This window comes from Thermobia domestica, chromosome 12 (assembly GCF_964235325.1).
Source record: "Thermobia domestica chromosome 12, izTheDome1.hap1.1, whole genome shotgun sequence".
NCBI classification, from domain to species: Eukaryota; Metazoa; Arthropoda; class Insecta; order Zygentoma; family Lepismatidae; genus Thermobia; species Thermobia domestica.
This window is the reverse complement of record NC_137465.1, coordinates 55,748,748-55,772,492: the sequence shown is the minus strand read 5'-3', so window position 1 is coordinate 55,772,492 and position 23,745 is coordinate 55,748,748. Positions and strand designations below refer to the sequence as shown.

At 35.5% G+C, this 23,745-nt stretch overlaps 1 protein-coding gene across 3 annotated transcripts in view; it reads left to right on the top strand.

Moving 5' to 3' along the window:
• The window catches only part of LOC145666460 (3'-5' RNA helicase YTHDC2-like), a 220,606-nt gene that overhangs the window by 112,974 nt on the left and 83,887 nt on the right, over positions 1 to 23,745 (top strand). For 2 of the 3 annotated variants that reach the window (XM_081733700.1, XM_081733699.1), the window contains exons 2-5: positions 15,508 to 15,624; positions 16,186 to 16,276; positions 18,373 to 18,569; positions 21,034 to 21,230. In XM_081733700.1, coding sequence (XP_081589826.1) covers positions 15,508 to 15,624; positions 16,186 to 16,276; positions 18,373 to 18,569; positions 21,034 to 21,230 — 602 coding nt within the window. Of the gene's footprint in view, positions 1 to 8,691; positions 8,802 to 15,507; positions 15,625 to 16,185; positions 16,277 to 18,372; positions 18,570 to 21,033; positions 21,231 to 23,745 lie in introns of those variants that run through there. The other variant, XM_081733701.1, reaches the window with a different exon arrangement.

Genomic DNA, 23,745 nt, shown 5'->3' with positions numbered 1-23,745 from the left:
GTCACTTGACCTAACTGTACATCCATATAGGCTGTGAATTATACCTTCCAGGTTTTATTTTGAAAAGAAAGGTCAATTTCACGAAAACTAAATCACTAAGCACCTCGACAGAAGAATGGCGGTTAGTACTGACTTTTGACACTAGGGCTAGCGACGATATAATGAACCCTTGAACAACTGAATGTGACCTTGTACACGGAATTATTATACTATATTACGTTCACTTAATGACGGAGTAATAAAAATTCATCGCATAGTAAATACTACACTGTCCAACACACTCTTTCATCACTTAATTATCACTATCACTGATACTACATTACAAATATACACATACTACTCGAACTACAAGACACATCATGCCACATTCATACTACACACTACATTAATACATGTTATACTAATAAATATACACAGAAATCATTCAGATTTTACCATGTTAAATCGGCTCTATGAAAGGTAACGAAAGGAAAGAAATGAACAGGGCCAACTGGCCCTTATATTTACTAAATCACATTCTTGAAATCAACCTGTTTAATCGATGCCCTGAGGGGACATATCGGAGTATTAGCTAAAAATAGGACCCCTGCCCTGAAGGGGCAGGAACCCGGAACAAACTGAATGTTCAACTCATCCCACTGGAAGCCGTACTCCCAATTTGGGAGTCAGATAGGAGCCCTTACTGAAATTTACACGTGCATTGTGATTACTGGACTGACTACCACAAAATTAAATACCGCCATGTTACTAATAGATAAATACAAAAAGAAATCACATCCACTACATACACGAACACAAACGGTAGTGAGGCAGGCCTTACGTAACTAGAAAAGGAATAATTTTAAGGATAAGAATATTTTAAGGGAGAAAACACCACTCCTCCGAAACTGTTTATAGATTCCTAAGAAAACTCGCAAACTGATGCACTTTACAAAGCCTGTCCATAACTAACAATATCTGCTCAACATGGCGTTGCAATGTTGCACTTCCTATTTCAGTTCAGTTTTGACTATGAAATTTAATAGTTTTTTGGCTCCTAGAGACTTCCAACGATTTTAGGTGTTAATGAAATCCAAATGTTACCTTGTTTGCAGCTTTCTCACTCCGTTGCGACCTTTTAAGCTCGACGATCGAAATCTGGCTGTTGTCAGCAAGATTTTCCGGCTTGGAATGGAATAATTGCGCCCTAATATCATAGCGTGGGTTTATCATCCAATCAAAACTAAGCATTTTGGCGGTGGGGCTTTGAAACGAATAAAATTTGGTAAAATCTGGATTAAACTAGATTTTAGAAGGACCTAGGTATCTAAAAGAGAGGTGAAGGGTGGTCCTGAAAATTCTGTCGAATTTTAGATTGGTTATTTGATCTGGAAAGTTCCGTCCAATAGTGGATCTATATTTTCAGATAGCACTGACACCGTAAGAATTGTAATAATCCATTTACATATCCATATACAAGACTTATAACTAATTTAAAATATAAATAAAGGTATTGATTCCCAAAACTATCATTCCCAATGAAATTTTTTACAGTTTTTCCATGTTAATTTGAAATAGAATAATGAACAATATTACGAATTATATGAACGGCCAGAAATTTTTTGTTAAACGTCAGGTACAGTCGGTGCAAAAAATTTCGGGCACCCTCCTATTAAGAACATAATATCATTAGACTGTAATGGCATATTACAGGCCCCCACCCAAAATTTTGAAAATTAACGCCCAAAAGGCAAAAACAAGTGAACCGAAGTGAATGCAATTGTGCACAAATATTGTAGAGGTAAGATGAACTAATACGTGTTTCGTATTTTCCTGGAAAGAAAAAACTTTTGGGTGGACCGAGGCGTCTGGTGGCGGAAGAAGTGGACAGAAGCGAAAGAAATTGAGTGTAGATATTGGATATGTAAAATAAGACCTTCCGTGTTTCACAAGTGTATCCATCCGATTTTTCAAATTTAGAAGATCAACAGTAAGCACAAACACTATATGTACTATTTTATAATATTTCAGGAGGCAGCTTTAACGCTTACAATGTTTTCGTGATCAAATGTTTGGAGGGCTCCGTGCCCCACCCAACCGTATTTTTCCAGGAAAATACGAAATCCATATTCCCTTATTTTGTGTGTAAAATATTCCCTTATTGTGTGTGTCTGCACAATTTCATTCTCTTCGGTTCACTTCTTGTCTTTCGGGCGTAATCTTTCAAAATTTTGGGTGCGAGCTTTTGCCCCCTAAAACCGTTTCTCCGCAGAAAATTAAGAACTCGTATTCGTCTATTTTTCGCGTATTGTCCATACACAAACTTTCGCTGCAATTCGTCATGTCCTTTTACACATCTGACATACAGATACTAGCACTTTTGATATTTCTTGTTCAAATGTTTGGAGGGTTCCGTGCCCCACCCAACCGTTTCTTCCAGGAAAATACGAAACCCGTATTCTTTAATTAGATGTCTGCAATATCTTTTCGCAATTTCATTCACTTCGGGTTACTTCTTCTTGCCTTTCGGGTGTAAAATTTCAACATTTTTGGGGGGGGGGAGCTTTTGCCCCCTAAAATCGTTTTTTTCACTGAACATAAAAACCCGTATTCATTTATTTTTGCGCGTTGTCCATACACAAAGTTTCGTTGTAATTCTTCATGTCCTTTACACACATCTGATATACTGTTACTATGACCTTAGATATTTCCTGGTCAAAGGTTTGGAGGGGTCCGTGCACCACCTAACCGTCTTTTCCAGGTAAATACGAAACCCGCATAAGCACATTTTATGTCTACAATATGTGCAAAATTTCATTCACTTTGGTTCACTTCTTATCTTTCGGGTGTAAATTTTCAAAAGTTTGCGATGGGTACTTTTGCCTCCTGAAACCGCTTTTCCGTAGAAAATTAAAAAAAACAATATTCCTTTGTTTTTTGCGTATGATCCATACACGAAGTTATGTTGCAATTCTTGATGTTGTTACACACATCTGACACACTGTTACTAGAACTTTTGATATTTCGTGATCAAATGTTTGGGGGGTCCGTGCTCCACCTAACCGTCTTTTTCAGGTAAATACGAAACCCGTATACTCACATTTTATGCCTACAATATCTGTGCAAAATTTCATTCATTTTGATTCACTTCTTCTTATCTTTCGGGCGTCAACTTTCCAAAGCATGGGGTGGGGTCTGTTGCCCCTGAAAGAATTTTTCCGCAGAAAATAAAAAAAAAAAACGTATTCCTTTTTTTCGCGTATTGTCTATCCGTAAAGTTTCGTTGCAATTTTTCATATTCTTTACTCACATTTGACATAGTGTTACTAGCACTTCTCATATTTCGTGATCAAAGGTTTGGAAGGGTCCGTGCCCCATACAACATTTTTATCAGGAAAATACGAAACCCATATCCTCATTTTACGTCTGCAATCTCGTTCACAATTTAATTCAGTTCGGTTCACATCTTCTTAATTTTCGTGCGTCAGCTTTAAAAATTTTGCGTGGGGACTTTCGCCCCGTAAAATCGTTCTTCCACAGAACAGAAAAACTCGTATTCGTTTATTTTTTGCGTATTGTCCATACAGAAAGCTACGTTGCAATTCTTCATGTCGTTTCACACATCTGACATACTTTTACCAGAACTTCTGATATTTCGTGATCAAATGATTGGAGAGGTCCGTGCCCCACCTAACCGTCTTTTTCAGGTAAATACGAAACCCGTATACCAATATTTTATGTCTACAATATGTGTGCAAAATTTGTTTCACTTCGGTTCACTTCTTTTTATCTTTCAGGCGTCAACTTTCAAAAGTTTGGGGTGGGTACTTTTGCCTCCTGAAACCGCTTTTCCGTAGAAAGTAAAAAAACAATATTCCTTTGTTTTTTTGCGTATAATCCATACACGAAGTTATGTTGCAATTCTTAATGTCGTTACACACATCTCAAATACTGTTACTAGAACTTTTGATATTTCGTGATCAAAGGTTTGGAGGGGTCCGTACTCCACACCACATTTTTTTTGGAAAATACGAAGCCAGTATCCTCATTTTACGTCTGCAATGTGTTCAGAATTTCATTCGCTTAGGTTCACTTCTTCTTGCCTTTCGTGCGTCAGCTTTCAAAATGTTGCGTGGGGACGTTTGACCCCTAAAATCATTTTTCTACAGAAAATAAAAAAACAATATTCCTTTGTTTTTTTGCGTATGGTCCATACACGAAGTTATGTTCCAATTCTTGATGTCGTTACACACATGTGAAATACTGTTACTAGAACTTTTGATATTTCGTGATCAAATGTTTGGGGGGTCCGTGCCCCACCTAACCGTCTTTTTCAGGTAAATACGAAGCCCGTATACTCACATTTTATGCCTACAATATCTGTGCAAAATTTCATTCATTTTGATTCACTTCTTCTTATCTTTCGAGCCTAAGCTTTCAAAAGTTTGGGGTGGGTTCTTTTGCCCCTGAAACCGTTTTTCCGCAGAAAATAAAAAAACGTATTCTTTGCTTGTTCTTTTTCATGTCTTTTACACACATTTGACATAGTGTTACTAGCGCTTTTCATATTCCGTGATCAACTGATTGGAGGGGTCCATGCCCCACCCAACATTTTTTTTCAAGAAAATACGAAACCCAATCCTCATTTTACGTCTGCAATCTCTGTTCACAATTTCATTCACTTCGATTTACTTCTTCTTACCTTTCGGGCGTCAGCTTTAAAAATTTTGCGTGGGGACTTTTGCCCCTTAAAATCTTTTTTTTTGCGGAACAAAAACCTGTATTCGTTTATTTCTTGCGTATTGTCCATACGCAAAGTTTCGTTGCAATTCTTCATGCCCTTTACACACATTTGACACACAGTTACTATCACTTTTGATATTTCATGATCAAATGATTGCAGGGGCCGTGTCCCACCTAACCGTCTTTTCCAGGTAAATACGAAACCCGTATATCCACATTTTATGTCTACAATATGTGTTCAAAATTTCATTCACTTCGGTTCACTTCTTATCTTTCGGGCGTTAATTTTCAAAAGTTTGGGGTGGGTTCTTTAGCCTCCTGAAAGCGTTTTTCCGCAGAAAATCAAAAACCGTATTCCTTTGTTTTTTGTATATTGTCTATACCTAAAGTTTCGTTGCAATTCTTCATGTCCTTTACACACATTTGACATAGTATTACTAGCACTTTTCATATTTCGTGATCAAAGGTTTGGAGGGGCACGTGCCACACGCAACTTTTTTTTAGAAAAATACTAAACCCGTATCCTCATTTTACGTCTGCAATATCTATGCACAATTCATTCATATGCACTTCGGTTCAGTTGTTGTTGCCTTTCCGTCGTCAACTTTCAAAATATTTGGTGAAACTTTTACATTAAACTTTCACATTATGTAACTATTTTCTTTTTCATGAGATTATTTTTTGTTGCGGGGGGAGGAGATAAATGCTTTCCTGTGATATGTGTTTCTTGCTATTCATCTTGTTTGAACTGCTTAAGTAAGATCATGTTGTAACTTTTGATGTCATCCAACTCCGCCACGATAATAAAATTGTCATTTTTAATAATTCGTTTTATTCTGTTATTTGCAGTTTGCCACACTGATGTATTTGTTACAAAATTGAGGTTTGGTCCAACCCCTTTCGAATTGGCAACCAACCCAATCGCCGAGCTTTTTGGGTTGCCTGCTTTTGCAGGAAAAGGAGAATCGCAGGTGGTAATGCACTTTTGGAGTCGTGTATACATTCCCAAATTACAGGATCTCAGCCATTGTCAGAATTTGTTATTTTTCACGTTTCGAATAAGCTGATCTCGTAGATAGTAGAAATGGGACGGGATTAAAATACGGGACACTTGCCTGTCCCAACTATATTTATGGAGACGCGGGACATTTGGGCCCAAAATCGGGACTGTCCCGTTTTCTACGGGACGTTTTGCAGCCTTCTATACACACACACATACACACACACACACATACACACACACACACACACACACACACACACACTCACTCACCCCCCACTCCTCACACAAAAGACCCCTCTCATGGGAAAGAACCACCCATGGATAGTTTTCCTGATGTTATGGCCTCAAGTAAAATCGTCCTTCTTCCTGAAATGTATCTGATATTATGACTCGAGTTATCGTTAGCGTAAACACGGCATGCTGGACAGACACGATTGTCAAATAGAATTTAAAGAATTAACCCTCTTTTGAAATAACGCAAGAACGATCCCAAAGTTTCGTTCTTGTAGCGGTAAGCTACACGCAGCAGTGTGTGTAATTTTTATATTTTGGTGGGCTCTTGGGGGAGGGGGATTGCCCCTCACCCCCTTTAATCCGCCCCTGTGTCAGTGATACAAATTTTGTGCTTTGAATCATTTACTCTTGCATTTTTTCACACGTTACCAAAAGTTCTTAATGTATATTTTGCGTTTCTCGAATTTTGAGAGTCAGGAAATAATGCCCATCATAAGATTATTCACTATAAATTCAAGCTAGTGATGTTCAAAAACTTAATCCTAACAGTAACCAGTGTTGCCAATTTAGGGGGAAAGTCGCTAAATCTAGGGGATTCGACTTCTAGGATAGCGACAAAAAATAATTTTTCCGATTAGCGACTTTTTTGGTGATTTTTGAATTAGATTTTAGAGACTTACTTACAAATCTAGCGACTTTTGTGCTGTGAACAACTTGACCTGTAATCAAGCATTATTAGTTCGAATCAGTTCAGATATATGTTTATTTCCTTTCGCTTATTGAAAGCAGCGCAGGTGTTGACGAGGTGCGGAAGTACATATCATTTAACTTCATATTCCCGCTTTGATTGCTGTTATTTCTTACCTTCTAAAGGGGAACGACTCTAACGTTTAATATCCTTTAGTTCGTAGAACTTCTGTTTAGAGGCATAAACAATATACATTACCAATAGCAAGCTGATTATCTGTAGAAGCGTGAGTAAAAGCGATATGTGTAAGATTTTTCTTTGTAGACTTTTACTTTTGTTAGTTTTTCTAAACTCATTTTTGATTTTGTTGCAGTGAAATTGATCATAAAGTAAAAAATATATATTGTATTAAAAGTAAAATTATTGTTAGTCACATGTGATTCACTCATTTACGTTATATTTTTGTAGCGTAGATAGTATTATGACTTGAATTAATCACACATACTCACACACACACACACACACACACACACATATATATATATATATATATATATATATATATATATATACATGGGCGGCGATTAGGGGGGCAAATGGGGGCAGTTGCCCCCGCACTTTTTTTAAGTAACCAGAGTTTCATTTGGAAATGTAACGATTTTGTATGTGTTACTGATTAATAGGAAAAAATGCTGCCATATAATATTTGCTGTTGCGTGAATACGTATTGGTTGTCTTCCCGTGGAGTAAAGAAAGCTACAGTAATTGCGTTTTAATCGCCACAGAAAATAACCCCAAAAAATAACCTATTGGAGCACAATTTCAGCATACTTTCATTTCTTCTTACAAGGGCTCGATATGTTAGTGAGCCGCTTTGAAGCTAATCGAAAGAACATTATGCAAAAAAGTAGGGCCTATTTCACAAGTTATTCTTTAATTGCACAAAAATTGACAGTTCCTAAAATGTCTTTTCTTCTTTCTAAAGTAAGGAATATCGATTAAAAAGAGCGTGACAACTTCTACCTTTTCCATTGTTTTGTAGTGTAATATACGAGTGAAGTGTTGTGTTTAAGGATGTACGAGTGTATATACAATAAAATTTAGTAAATTGAACATAATTCTAGGTTTTAAGTTTATTTTGTATAACTGAAGTGTGGATTGTAAGTATTGTTGTGTTTTGATGTGTTCCAAGAAAGTGAAATCTGCACCTAATGGCAACGAACATATTTCAAGAAGTTGCAAAAGCAAATATTTCTTTAAATGTCGTAGCATATGCTTGTAGTATTTACTGTCTTTCATTTTCTAAGAGTAATAACATACATTTAATATCATGTTTGGAATTAAATATTAAGTTTTTCATTAATCCTCAGTTTCAATATAACTTTTGCAAAACAAGCATCATTATTCTTTACTATGATTAATATTATCCTTTGTATTTATTTGTTTTGCAAATTTATTAAATAATCTGATCACACAATTTTCCAGACAGAATTTTAAGATGTTCATGAGCAAGGAATCAAATCTCTTCTTACACTTTAATTGTTTAAGAGTACAAAGGGCTAGTATCTACTTGCGTTGTTCTTCTCAATTTACTTAATAAATTATTATATACGATATACGGTATTTTAACTGAAAATATAGTATCCTATTAGTTATACAACCTTTCGTCAAACAAAATGTTAGAAACAACCAGGAAAACTAACATTTATATACAAATATTCAGATCATGTCTTGCCCCCTCACTTTTAACGTCCAACCGCCGCCACTGTATATATATATATATATATATATATATATATATATATATATATATATATATATATATATATATATATAGAGAGAGAGAGAGAGAGAGAGAGAGAGAGAGAGAGAGAGAGAGAGAGAGAGACAGAGAGAGAGAGAGAGAGACAGAGACAGAGACAGAGACAAAATTCCACGAATAATTTTTAGCGACTTTTCACCCAACATTGGAGTCATTTCATCTCCCATTTAACGACATTTTGTATCAACTTGTTGGCAACACTGACAGCAACCATAAAACAATCTTAGGGACTGGCAACATTATAATTTTGAAGATGGCGTAGTTGCGTATAAGAGCTTCTGCTACGGGAAGTAAAGTTGTTTTTTTTATATTTTTGGAAAGGATATTACGTTGTGAGTACAATTTAAAACAATTCTTCTAAGTTCTTCTTGCTTATAAAAATAATACTTATTTTCGCAAATTATAGTTAATACTGATGTGTGTCAATGACATGTTGACGTGACAATTTGTTGTACGTTAATCATTTAAGATTTTGTTATTTTTGTACATTTCGAAAATTTCGATAGTAACGATGAAGATAGGGCTTTCAGAAATGCTTGCTAGTTGGAACCAATTATAAACACTCACTAATATTTTTTAAAGATGTACTGTTAAATTTAAGTAACTTAGGTAATTTCCAAACAGTTTTATCCTTGAATTCATTCAAACTGTGAGTGTTGTGTAACAAATATTTTCAGTTCGGGAAGAATGGTCCTTTATATGGTATATATGTTGGCAATATAAGAGAATAGGGCAAAAGTTCTCTTTCAGCAGAACATTTATAGGAACCGATTCATAATAGCAATAAGAGAAATTACACTCTATTAATTTAACAAAATCAAAATGGATCCAAATTTCCCTAACCCTAAGCTAGCCCAACCCTAATCTTCTTATCCCTCCTTACGCTTTATCCTGTGACAAAATGACTTGTTCTGCTCAAAGTGCTCTCTAGTTTGTGCAAGTTAATTTCAAAACCGTCAAAAGAAACAATACAGGTCAACAATCCAAAAATAAATGTTAAAAAATTAGGCAAAAATAACTGTTAAATTTTAAAAATTTTGCTGGAAACGGACGCCCAACTTTGGAACTTAACCCAAAAATTATAATTCTTTCACTAATTACCGTCCGTCTTTGTACCGCAGAGTACGTCTAATATTTTCAGGCTGAAAAACGTGATTTTTTGGTCATCTGTGGAGAAATTCATTCACTTAATTTTTTGGGGGAAGGGTTCTTGAACAGAAGTTCCCTCGTATAGGTTAGTAGCTAGGTTGCTTCGTTTTCTGTACCAAAATTTAATATTTAATTTACATAGTATTGCCGAGCGAGCGTTAGCGAGTGAAGGCGGGATAGAACCCCACAGGGCATGTTGTTTCTTGCCTTTATTACAGCTAAATGTGAAGGAGGACCTGTGTTCTAGATCCTTGCTTCTTTAAAGAATTTCTGTTGGGACATTCACTTTAAGGAAGCTTTACCGTTTTGGATGTAAATACTGCGTCGAGAAATATGCCATAAGAATATATTGTAAAAAACGCAAATCGACCCATATTAAGTAGATACTAAAAAGCATGATTGGTTCCTAACCGAGTCAGAGCAGGTGCGCAGCAGGGGCGGATCAAGCGGCAGCGAGGGTATTCGTCCCGAGGAAGGAGGCGCTTAAACGAGGATGTCTCTAAAAACATTTGGTTAAGTGTTTTCTTAACACGTTCATAGTTAATTACGTATCTTCACGGTTTGCACAATTGTGACACTGCGATGAGGGAACTATGGACCACTGTCATTTGTCGTAGGAAACTTCAATAAGCACTTTGCTTGTGCTTACGTTTTTCCAGAATTGTGATATCAATATTTCACACTGTTTCACTTGCTTTCTATTATTTGATAGTAAACAGAGATTTGCTCACCATTTAATACTTCCCTATTTCTCTCACAAACTTCCCCACTTTCTACCGTACACAATAATTTTATAGAATGATTCACACGAAGGTGTTTATAGTCTTCGTCATTCAGACAGTTGTTTGCTTTCCAGATTTGACCGTTGTTCCTGGTATAACTTTATCCTTTATAATGGTACATAGTGTGTCCTTGCTCCTTTTTTCTGCTGGCACTAACAAAAACTTTGAAGCATTTCCTCACTGAACACCACCAAAAACCCTCCGCTCTTCGACCTCTATTATATTTCCTTTTTCCGAATTTCGACTCATCTATTTCTACGATCTCTTCTACTGCACCTATTCGTTCAGGATTTGTAACCTTCCAATCCACACACACCTCCCTATAGAAACTGCTGCGATCCACTGCTGTGTGACGGCCGCGTGTAAGCTCGTGGCACAATAGATATTCCTTATCTTTTCTAATTTTGCACCAATACACTGTAAATAATAATGAGGCTATCGACAGCTTTGTGTCCTCGAAAAACCTATTACGACTTTTGCCAATGACATTTCACATTATCAACACTCTGTTCACATGTGAAAATACAACTGTTTCTATTTCTTTCTTTTCATTGTTTTCATACATTTGACACATTTTGTGCTCAAGTTCAGTAATCCGTGCTACTCCACAAAACGTAATAACTTTTTCTTCGCCAACATAGGTTGTTATAATTCTCCAATCGAAATGTCTCAACTGTCACATGTGACGACCATCTTTGAATGCTGGAAATTAATTTCCTCATTACACCATTTCTGACGTCAACATTTCTCCACTCAAAATAGTACTAACAGAATGCAGCTTCTAATATTTTAAAAATATCATATTACACTGCTTTTGTTAGCATGAATTTCATGAAAAATAACCAATTCACCTTTTTCCTGTGAATTTTATATATTTTTCAAATTTCTGGTCCTACTTTGGAGCATGTAACCCTTACCTTCTAGAACACAGGTCCCCCTATATAGATTAGTAGCTAGGTTGGATCCTTTCTGTACCAAAGTTTAATATTTAATTCCCATAGTATTGCCGAGCGAGCGTCAGCGAGTGAAGGCGGGTAAGAGCCCCGCAGAGCACGTTGTTTTCTGTCTTTATCACAGGCGTAAGAAATACATAGGGGCTTTCGCAGTGGTATGAGTTCCAATAGCGCTTGTAATAATTTTATACTGGTAACGCTACATTTGTAAAGATAAAATACAGCCATCTTTCACTTATTTTAACCGTCGGAATGCGCTTGTAATGATTTTACACTAGTAACCTTACACTTGTAAATCTAAAATACAGTTGTGTTAGGCTACTTAGTATTTAATTCTGCCGCCTGTAGAAATTTGTTCCGTGAAACATGTATTTCCATACAGAGTATTAAATTTTACCTATGAATTCTGCGAAACTGCTTTTCTTTAGCAAATAAATATTTTGGTTACCGTTATAACAGCTTCGGTGTATCTGTGATGTTAGTATGATGAACGAGTTTCTCCACTAAATATGGCAGTTCGATTGTTATGAAAGTGTTATACATTGCCTCATACGGTCCTCGACACCAGTAAGTCGTCTGAAAAATATTTGATTTTGACTGCCGCGGATGGCGGCCTTGAAGTATAAAATTAATGGAAAAATGAATAGAATCAGGTCGAATGTAAGCATGCAACTGGCAAAAAAGTAATAAACATTGTCACTATTATAGGGTGAGTAATTAGCGAGAAAAATGAACTTAAATTGTGAATTGTGTGAATTTCCGTATTGGTGCCATATTAGGTAAATAGGCAATAGAACAATGTTTCAAACCTTCTGTCTTATTTACTAACGTGTGTTGCAATAATGGAGATAAATGCATAAATGCGCCAAAACAGCAATGCCTTTGAAATTACTCCCACCATGTCGTGGCTCCGCCCGGTACCTTCACACGGTACTCTTACCCACGTGACCTCTAACCCTTGGACTAGAAAAATACTTATCCTCTTGTATGGCAATCTAGTACATGTAAAAAGTAATTTGGTACGCGTTTTGTAATTTTTGACGTTCCAGGGACCGCAGTGAGAAGGTAAGGTATTCTTTTTCGTTATTTCTGGATAATGCGTACTTTCCAGTACTTAACAATTTATATGTACTAATGTGCAGTAATACAATATAAATGCATACGCATTTAGTGCAGAGTAAAAGAAATCATGAAAATAAGAAATATTTCTGAATAGTGTCGCTCAAATTCATATTTCATTATTGCAATTCGTTCGACAAGTAGATATAGATGAAGCAGATGTAAGTTTTCATATCTTAACTTCATGTCAGATTAAATTTTTCCTACAAATAGGAAATATTTGCCTGTGGTTGAAGTTGAACGGAATTTTGGGATTATGTTTATTAGCATCGGTAGGTAGTGTTCTGCTGAAGAGTCCACTCACCGTCATTCCAAATTATGTTGCCAGACATGATTTTACTAAGGAGCAAGCGAAGAATTTTTTCTAATATTCTCCTTGTACTCTATAGACCTAGATACTTTCTGTTCGAAATGTTGGTATATGTCGTCTAGATTCCAATTTCGCCATTGATGTAGACATCACATGCGCTGCCGCCAAAACGGAAGAAGCAGCCTTTGTGATGATTTTCACGAGTTGTTTCACTGCTTGGGTGTAGCAGGAAAAGTCTTGAATTTTCGCTATTTCTTCTTTTGTTATTGTTGCTTTAATATAATAATCTATTTCTTCATTTGTAATATAATTGGTCAACGGAGGTTTGTAGAGGGAGCATGAAGCCCAATCATTCATGCCATAGTATTGTTCTGCATTAAAATTGATGGTTGATAAATCAAAAGTGCGAAGTCTTTGATATTTCTCAATCCTCTTTCCTTCTTAATTCCTCACCAATCAAGATTTCGTATGTGTGAGTTTTGGTCGATTAGAGTGTCTTTTGTTGAATACCCTATTAAACAGATCTCTCAGGTGGTGGTGGAGAAGTGGATCGTATTCCAGAAGTATCGTGCTTCGTTAGTTATAAACGGTTCTTGCTTGATACCAAACCACACCGGTGCGTAAGTCTTCACTATGTACGTTGCAATAAGGTGCAGTTGTTTAGGGGGTTAAGACGTGCTTACATAAAGCCGCAGCACTCCGCATGCTGTTGTTAACAACCACCGTTGAACAAGTGGCCTGCTTTTTTTTTTTTTTTTTTTTTTTTTTTCTTTCTTTCTTCGCTAGACTGCACAAACACCATTCAAAATAGCTGAAGAGATATTCAAAAGATATAGTTGGTCCGTCCTTAAATCTGTTACAAGAAATCCAGTCTTGATCGTTAACGATGGCATGCACTGTGTTACGACTGTCGATTTTTGACCAACAGCATAGGAAACCATCCCTGAGCACGAATCTAACATGTTCCTCATAAACAAAACGATAAAGAATCATAATGCAGAAGAAAATACATAAAATAGCCAAATAATGGCATTTTGGTAAAATTGTTCTGCGTGTTGCATACCCAAGTCACTATCAAAACTTTAGGGTCGATGCGCGCCACGTAAACGACCTTCAAAAATTCTGAAAAATATCAGAGTTGCATTTTTACATTATAATAAACCTAGAAATTTGTAATTCGTGACTTGGGAAATCTGAAAAAGTCACGGAACTCGTGCTCGCCAAATAAATGGGAACCCCGTAATCATTATATGCATGGTTGAGCTTCCACATTTTGTGGAATTATCCAGATACTAGACACTAAACAAGAACGTCACTAATATTAAGTTTGCCAGAGAAAATCACTATACATATTTTGTCCTTCACCTCTTAACAGTGGGACACTGGTCATATCTTGGTAAAATTGATAAAGAACACCGTGCAATATATATATATATATATACAGGGTGTTTCAAAACAACACCGACAACGTTTGGCAGGTGACTCCTGACACCAAGAGAAAACGAAAAGTATAGACCAACCTGAGTGCACAAATGCTTCCTTGCGGAGTTATAGGCCGGCGAAAACATGAAAAAGTGAACTTTAAAGGTCCATAGCTCTAATACTATGGAACCTACCTTAGTCGGGTCAATATTTTATTTAGGAACTAGTATGTGCCCTACCCAAATACCCGTGTTTCAGAATCCTGCGATACTTCCGCAATAATTTTTATAGAGGTAGTTCATGAGTACTTCAAGTTGTATGTTCGTATCATAACTCCCTGTATGAAAGTTGTTGCGTGAGCACCTTAGGATTCTGAAACATGTATTTTCGGATAACACACATATTAGTTCCTAAGTGAAGTCTTGATTCAACTACATGAGGTTCCATAGTTCTGGAGCTATGAACTTTTAAAGTTCATTTTTTCGTGTTTTCGGCAGTCTGTAACTCCGAAAGAAAGCATTTGTGCACCTAGGTTGGTCTGTACTTTTCGTCTTATCTTGGTGTGAGGATATCACGTCCCAAACTTGTCGGTGTTGTTTTGAAACACCCTATATATATATATATATATATATATATATATATATATATTTGTGATATTTGTAATCTTGTAAATTTAGGTTGTTTTTTTCCTCTTCTAATGATTCAGTATTGACTAGTGTATTGCAACATTTGAAACAATACTGTTATTTAAATGTTGATATTCATCTCTTTTTTCCTAAATCAGCGTTTCTCAAAATGTGTTCCGCGGTCCGCAAAGAGTTTCTGGTGGTTCCATATAAACCGACCTCGAGGAAGTCGCAAGTCTCTAAAGTTGGTTTTCAGACACTTCATTCGCACCCTAACGAAAAAGGTTTCGAAATTCGAAATAGATAAAAATCTTCTGGGAGGGCTTTTCACCCTTTTCGAGTGGGAATTTTGAAGTTTTTGGACTTCTTTCGATATCAAGGAAGCGAATATAAAACTGATGTCTCTTTCTCATCTAGAAGAGTTAGAATTTAGATAAGTCACTAAATATTATCGTCAAAAGATTGGCATTACTATTATAATTGTCGAATAATTTAATTGTTTTAGTGGGTTCCGACATTTATTTTAGACGTGAAGGAGTTCCATGAATGAGAAAATTTGAGAAACAGTGGTCTAAATAGTTACTTCGTCGTGAGTATTTTGTTTGTAGTCCAGTGTTATATTGTTTACCCTTGCTGTAAGCCCTGATTAATTCCTGGCGATATTAAATATTTTTCAGAGCTTGCTTTGTCCAAGATGCCGAAAAAGAAGAATAGGACTGGGGGAGTTGGAGAGGAAGTGAGGATAGCAGTGAATCTAGCACTGAAAAAGTTTCACATGACTGAAGAGTCCAAAGGTTAGTGTAGTCGTTTCGTTCAATGAAGTTCAGATTGCTAATGTTAAAAATATACTGTAAGGTATACATTTTCTATGACAGTTGTGGACAGAAGTAGTTAACTTAAATGACGCTGTTGAACATTTGGGACTATCATCTTGTTCTCAGGGCATTGAAAATGGAAAAGTACCTGGTCAGAAGACGCGGTCGACCATATGGTGAGCCATGCTGTAAATATGAGTAAACATAAACTTGATTATGCTAAATATACATGACTACTCAAAGAATATATGTACTCATTAATTTCTCATTTAATTCTTTACTTGGACAGTAATTTTAACCACGTTACAGTGGCCTCACGCAACGAGACGAGATATCTCACAAGCCTAATACTAAGTCATTCGATATTCCATGCTACACATGATTATTATTTTTTATCATTATTATTATTATTGCAACTGATACTTACGGATGTGGTATCGTCTGTGGAATATATTTTATTTATGTATTTTTTTTCGAACTACTTTGTTTGTAGGTCCAAAATGTTATTGATATATTCTTTTTATTTTGTTTCGTATTCAGAATTAGAATTTCCGTCTTCACTTACATCCGATGAAAGAGCGTACATTCATCAGCTAGCATTGGAGTTAGGATTGCGCTCTAAGAGTAGAGGGTAAGTTAATTAAATTGATTATTAGATATTGGGTGTTATTATGATTGCCTGACCTAGAAATGTATATAAATGTTGTATTATATGGAAATTATGATTAATTTTCTAGATTTGGGGTCAGTGCCTTACATTACAAAAGTATTGTAAAAACTGAAAGGAGGAAATTAAAATTGTACTTACAGTAAACTTTGGCAAAGTAACGTTAAAACAAGTGTTCACTAATAGATGTTGTATTGATACGTATTTGATATTCAAAAGACAGGGGGAAAAATCTTATCTTGCAGCTTACATTCTTGTATATATATATATATATTACAAGACATACTGTTTCAAAACTCTTGCTTCTTCCTCGGTTTGACGGAGGTTAGTGCTACGATTTGCACATCTATTTCTTAAAATAATCAACATATTTTACAGTTGCTAACTTCTTTCAGCCAGAACTTTCTACAGTTTAGACATTTCATATTTACTAGTATAACTTGAACATATTTTTACTACATCCGGTATTTGTAAAACATCAATATACGAGGGTCATTGAAAAAGTTACGGCTACTATTTTTTCCCTCGAAAATGGTAACGAATAAAAGAATTTTGAAATATGTAAATGGAAGGTTAGTTCACATGTAAACATCACATGTAGGGAGATGAATAAACACACATCACCACCATAAAGATAGAGCACGAGAAAAAAAAAATCAAAAGTGATTTACTGTCAGTTCCAACAGTACACAATAGTACATTACAAACTACGTGTATTCCATGTCATCAGGAGTCTCACCAATAATCCACAAGATGACAATGACTCCAAGATGTCAGAGGTACGTATTTCTGTCCTGTATTATTGTGCACTGTTGCAATTGACAGTAAAAACACGTTCGAAACGAAAAAAAATTTTCGTCTTTTTTCTCGTGCTGTATCTTTATGGTGGTGTGTGTGTTCATCCATCTCCCTACATGTAATGTTTGCATATGAACTAACCTTTCATTTCATTTTTCAGAATATTTTTAGTCGTTATCATTTTCAAGAAAGAAAGAAAAAAAAAAAAAGGTTGCTGTGACTTTTGCAATGACCCTCACATGCATATTAATGCACTATTACATTAAAGCGTTAATATTGTTATTTTGTTAGCTTCACTTGTAGAAAGACAAGTATACGAATCATTCTTGTAGTGTAGACAATCAATGGGACTACATCGTAAATTACAGAAAACATTAAAATCTTGTACCTATTGTCACTGCACGATTCAACACATTGCACTGAAATTTCCACAGCACTTGGTTCAACACACTTTATTAAGCATCCACCTAGTTCTGTTTTAATGTATATGGAAATACTGTTTGTGTTTAAGCACGTAAGATACAAGTTCTGCGTACACAGTCTTCTAATTCCACAGAAAAGTAGAAAGTCGTACTATCTATCAGTTCAACCCCAAGTGCTTAATTTCAAACTAAGCTAACAATAAGAAGAAAGAAAAATGAATTAGGCAGCAGTTCAAGGGTAATTCGGAGGACTACATGATTAAGCAAACAGTAAGGTTTATGAAATATATATTAGTAAAGTACTAACCCTTGGCACACTGCATTGGTAACTATATTCGTGCTTTTATATTTGTAAAATACTAGAGCGTTATATCTTTTTTTTTTTTTTTTTTATTTAGTTTGAGGGCTATAACTAAATAACTTTTAGTTATTTTGAGCATCATAACGTAGAAGTATGGAATGAAGTTGCGTAGAACCTTTTTTTTTAAAAAATTATTATTAATTATTCGTTTTATTTCAAAATTAATTTTATTCTAGTTCAGGGATTTTCCAGAAATGAAACTCCCAAAATGTGATACGCTTAGCAGCGTAGCTGAAGAAATCATATCAAGGAAGTAGCGAGAAATTTGTTGAAACAGTATGTGTGTGTTATATATAACATCAAATATAAGGATGTAAGGTAAGATGTCTTTTTTGTTTTAAAGATAACTACTTTATTTTAATGATTTCCTAAAGATTGTTGCATTATTTCTTTATTTATTTTTCTTGATAATTTTACTAGTTAACGTTTCTAAGGATTATGTTGGTTATTTTACGTATGCTCTTTTCTATTTTTGATAGGAAAGGCCCCAATCGCTATGTCACAGTATACAAAAGGGAAGGTTCAACCATAGTACAGGCAGACGCCGTGTTTCAGTTAGTCCGTACTTCACGACAACATGTTTATTCGATGTTGCAAAAGTTCCCCCTTACGAATAAGGAAAGACAAGAGTTATTACCATTAACTGAAAGGGATAGACTTCTCGCTCCTGATAGTGGTATGTAGTTTTTTTTGTCTTTGGTACATGCATACTATTTTGGTGATTCATCACCATCAGATTCAATACAATGCAACATACTTGGGCATTTTCTCTAAATCTCACTTCACCTATTTGCCCATGTGTTTGCTTTGACTAACAGTAAAGATGGTTTTATGCATGTAGCAGATTCATAAACGAATTGACAGTTGAAAACCATGTGTAAATTTGTATTGAGAAGGAAATTATGTCACGGGTTGGTTATTAACCTAGGGAAGGACCAGTCATGAACGTATTGGTGGTAGTTACAAGTGGAGGATCTCTATTGAAAGGGACAAGAACATTACAATGATATCGCTCTCTAACAGTCGTTCAGGAATGTTTTTCAGTCGAAATGGGAACTCGTATGTACACAAAGTTTTCGCCATGTTGTGGCGCGTGTTCGTCTCGTTATTGTGTTAGTATATACAGGGTTCTCACCGACCTAAAAATCCTTGAAAACCTGGATAAGTCAGAGTTCTGCTTACTTACAAAAAAGTCCCGGACATTTCATGAAAAGCTGAACAAACCTGGAAAAGTCAGGGAATTTTAAGTACTTATTTTCACTTCTCAGAACTCATCTTTCTTTTTGCCTTACCTGGCTGTTGGTAGAGAATATTTCATAGAATAGTAAATTATATAGTAAATTAGCCAATCTTTTTCAAAATTTCTATACTTATACCCATTATATACATGTATATGCATAGTAGATAGGAATCTCCTGGTCGGGAAGAATATAGTTCATTTATTTTACGTTATGTTTAGACCTTGAAATTTATAAATCATAACTTGGAAAAGCCTGGGAATTCGTGCTTGCCAAATAAATGGAAACCCTTATATAGTCTGCATTTTATGTTCTGTTGTAAATAGATTTTATGTACTTCTTCCTATGGAGTATTTAAATTAGGAAATAACTTCCAGTACCATTCTGATTAGAACGAAGCTGCTCTTTACTCGACTTGGGCATTCGTTTGACGGATACTTCTCGGAGATGTCTGAACCGCTGATCTTAACCAAATTTGACGTGTGATTCAAGAGCGCGCGCTGAGTGTCGTAAGAGGTAACATTCCCAGAGGTTCTACTAGTGTCTCTTCCGAGGTATGAAAAACATTGGCTAAGGTTGCTATTCTGGTTAAAATTGAGTATTTGTGGTAAATTGTTTTAAAAGAAGTGTTGCTTTCCTTCTATAACATTACGACAATGGTTTATGGTAGGTATAATTACAAGTTCCCGGAATTATATAATTTTAAGCAGGGTTTCAATCTGCTATACCTCTGGAACAGTTTAAGAAATCAAATTTCTGTAAATGGCATTATGACCTTTACATCTATTGAAAACCATCTATGTGATTGGATGTGGTACTTATCTAAGCAGTGTCTCGAAATAAACCCTTTTAAAAAAGTAACACTGTGAATTCCTTATAACTTTGCTCGTATTCATTGGACATGCGTCATATCATGATCATCATAATAGACACTATGGTACTTTGAATATGCGTTGCCCCATTCGTCTCACTTGCGTTATTACTGCTGCAGAAGCCTCCAAAATTTGAATGATTGTGATACTGTAGCGTCTTAGTTTGCAACGCTGAATAGTAAGTGTGATATTTTAAATTTTCGTTTAATATGTAGATTTTAAATTTATAATAATCTGACGTAGTGCCTGTTGAAAATGTAATATGATGTGTTGGCAACACTGTTAATGTGGTAGTATTGCGAAATATGTCAATGTGTGTTCCTGTTGACATTTGCATGGTACAAAGTTTGAGCGTTTCTTATTTATTCAAAAGTTACAAGGGCGTATCAAGATACATGGTCTACCCTGCGTGTGAGTTTGTGAGATCCCTCGTGGCTAAGTGGTTAGCATACGCGCCTTTGACGTGGAAGGCCCGGGTTCGATTCCCAGTGGAAACTCATGTGGTTCGGATCCCACATTGAGCTATATAGGTCCACGTCTCATATAGCCTCACAGCTGAAAGGACTAAAATCAAAAATTAAAATGGAAATGAATTGAAATGTGTGAGTTTTACGTCTCACGATTATGCCGGATAGGCTAAAGGAGACTCTGATGATGAGAAACGAGTGAAGTGATGGAATGAAGGAAGTGGAAGGAAACACGAGAACCCCGAGGAGACCCACGCACACGGTGTTTGTCCGCCACAAAGTTAACTTAAAAAATTAAATTAAAGGTGTATTGTTTTAAAATACCGGTATTAACGTCCTTCCAAAGAAGTGTATCCTTCTGTTCGTGTTAGTTTTGACCTTGTGTGAACAAAAATCTTTATTTTCAAGGGTTAGCAGGTGCTCTATTCATATTAATATTGCAACTAATATAATTTTGTTGTTGAATGAGTATTCATATAAATAATATGAATACTCAAAAGATGAAGAATTATTACTAAATCGGAAACTTCTAAATTAAGCGTTTAATATTTTTGCTTTTTCAGTTAAGGAGTTTAACAAAACCATTGGACGTTTGAATTCTGGAATTCCTCAAGTCCCTTATCCGCCATGTCCATCTGAATTGTTGAGCTTCAGACAATCTCTCCCGATTTGGCCCATGCGAGATGAAATCGTTCGTCAGATTAACTCGAACCAAGTAGTCGTCATTACAGGAGAAACTGGATCTGGAAAGACTACTCAGGTACGATTTTTAATGTCAGTTTGTTAGAAGTTCGTACACTTTGTAAAGAAAAAAAAACGCATATATATATACGTATAACGTCACTTGCAACTAAAGTAATTCTATATAGGTATAAAGTTGAATTCTGGTTTGTTTTGTCCTTTATACTTTACAAATCCACATCGTTGACTTGGCATACTTCTAGGTACCTTTAGCGAAGAGACGTAACTATTCAGATCTTTAAAATGCGTATCCCAAGGGCGATGGAGGAGGTTTCAAAATGTATACCGATAATAGAGTATCTTTGAACCCCTTTGTTAGGAAAACAACACTTGGTATTTAAACTTCTTATAAAAATAAATGGACACGTGTCTCAACATTTTAGAATATTTTCCTTTTGAAGGGGGAAGGAGATAATTTCTATAAGTTTTTTTTTTCAATTTATAAAAATATCATTGATGATGTCTCTCTTATCATCACGGGGAAACAGCTGAACCGTTTTAAATGTATTTTTGAACATAGGTAGCACTTGACTTTAGTCGGGTTTTCATCATTTCACTTTCAATATAATGTGTATTCTAAGGTTCGGAGGGAAGTGGTTCAAAATTTAAGCTGCAGAGTCTCTCAAGCAGATGAAACTCAGTATATGTACTCCTTATTAAAATTAAGTACCACGTATTATCACAGATTGTTCTATTGTCGCGTGCGAGTCTGTGGTAACTACATTAGAGCTTGCAGATTGGTAACAATTTAGAAAGATCTAGCGGAAGAACTTAATAAAATATCAAAACTAGGGTAATAAAATATCAAAACTAGGGTATATTAGCGGTTACATTCCCATTAAGATGAAAACATGGAAATGAAAAGCACATTTTATGACGTGGAAAATTGGGTCTGAAAAGTTCGTTTACAAGACCCCCTCCCTCCACCATGGTTCTCATTCTCGTTGTGTCTAGGGATAGGGCCGGATTTAGGGGGGTGCACGTGCACCCCTTCGTTGTAAATATGCACTATCTAAAATGAGAAGCTAGCAGTGAAAATAGCAACACTTTCCGAAACTTTCTGTCATTATTTTTACGTTTGGGGCTTAAGATAAAGCAGAGCTTTGCAAAGCTATAGTTTAAGTCGATTTTCTGAAGGTTGAAGGAAAGGGATTCACCAAGCAAAACAATATAACATGTGTCAAGTAGGGAAGAGAACAGAAGCCAGGAGAGGAAAACATATTTTCCTGCATATCGCTTGCGCCCCTCTTTAAAATGCCTCCTCTCCCGTTCTAAGTATCAGCATTGTCAGGGGTAAAGAATATTGTCGCATGTCACTTTCAAGAGTTTCAGTGTAATTGGTTATTTTGGTAGTTACTGGTGCACCCCCCTCAGAAAATCCCGGATCCTACCCTGTCTAGGAATATTGTACAAATTAAGGAAAATAACTAAAAGGCACAATCTTAAAGTTAGTCTTAAGCCCTCTAGAAACATGGAAAGATCTTTAAGTCATTATTTCGTGGATAAACATAGCTTAAGTAACATATCAGGTCTTTTGTTCTTGTTACGCTACTTGTATAGGAATAACCAAAATAAACATTGGCACCATATTAAAGGAATACATAGTGAGTCCCATAAGAATAGAGAAGCCGTTTCAGGGTTGTTAAAACATCTCGAAACTACAAGATATACAACTTACAAAGAGTAAAAAAGTGGCGTGAAGCTTATTTTATATATATATATAATTGAACACTGAGGAAGAAAGCCTTGAGAAGGACTAGCATACGATCATTACCAACTACATCAATGGAAAAACAAATTTAAGTTTGTAAAAACTTTATTATACAGCTCTTAGGCCATACAAAACGACAAAAAAGGATGAAATCGGAACATTAATTGGCAGTAGTGTTTAATTAACATTGTATATATAGGTAGGGCTTGTATCTATTAGCCAGACCATTTTACACTCACAGTATTTATGCAAATAAACAAAAATCACTTTGCAAGACAGTAAACATATCAATACATTTTTTTTTATTTTGTTTATTTGCATGTCTCACAAATAAAAAAAAAGTGGCATCTGCTATTTATTCTTGAATTTCTTGTAGATATTTCCAGCTGTATGGCTGACTTTACTCGCCAAATGTAAAAAAGTATTCGCTACTGGCGAGCAGGCGAGTAGATTTTTAAGCCCTGTATATAGGAATTTGAACATTCATCGGTTGGGAGACAATATTCGTCGTAGAAGATTACAAAGATAAGATTCCTATAAAAACATATATATATATAAAAGCAAGTTTGATTAGTTTTTAATACACTAATCTACGATGGGTAGATTATTCTTGGAGGTGAGTTCTTTTCCTACGATTTTCTCAATAACGCATCAGATGATTTTGTTCGTATTTCATATTTTGGTATTATTTTATAAATAAATGGTTCACTAATAACAATACAATATAGGATAAGTGATTTCTTATGAAAAAATCTAGAAGTAGTAGTTTGTTGTTGGTGTATTTCTTTTCAGGCAGTTTTCTCAGAAAGGACTTAGTCGAGTT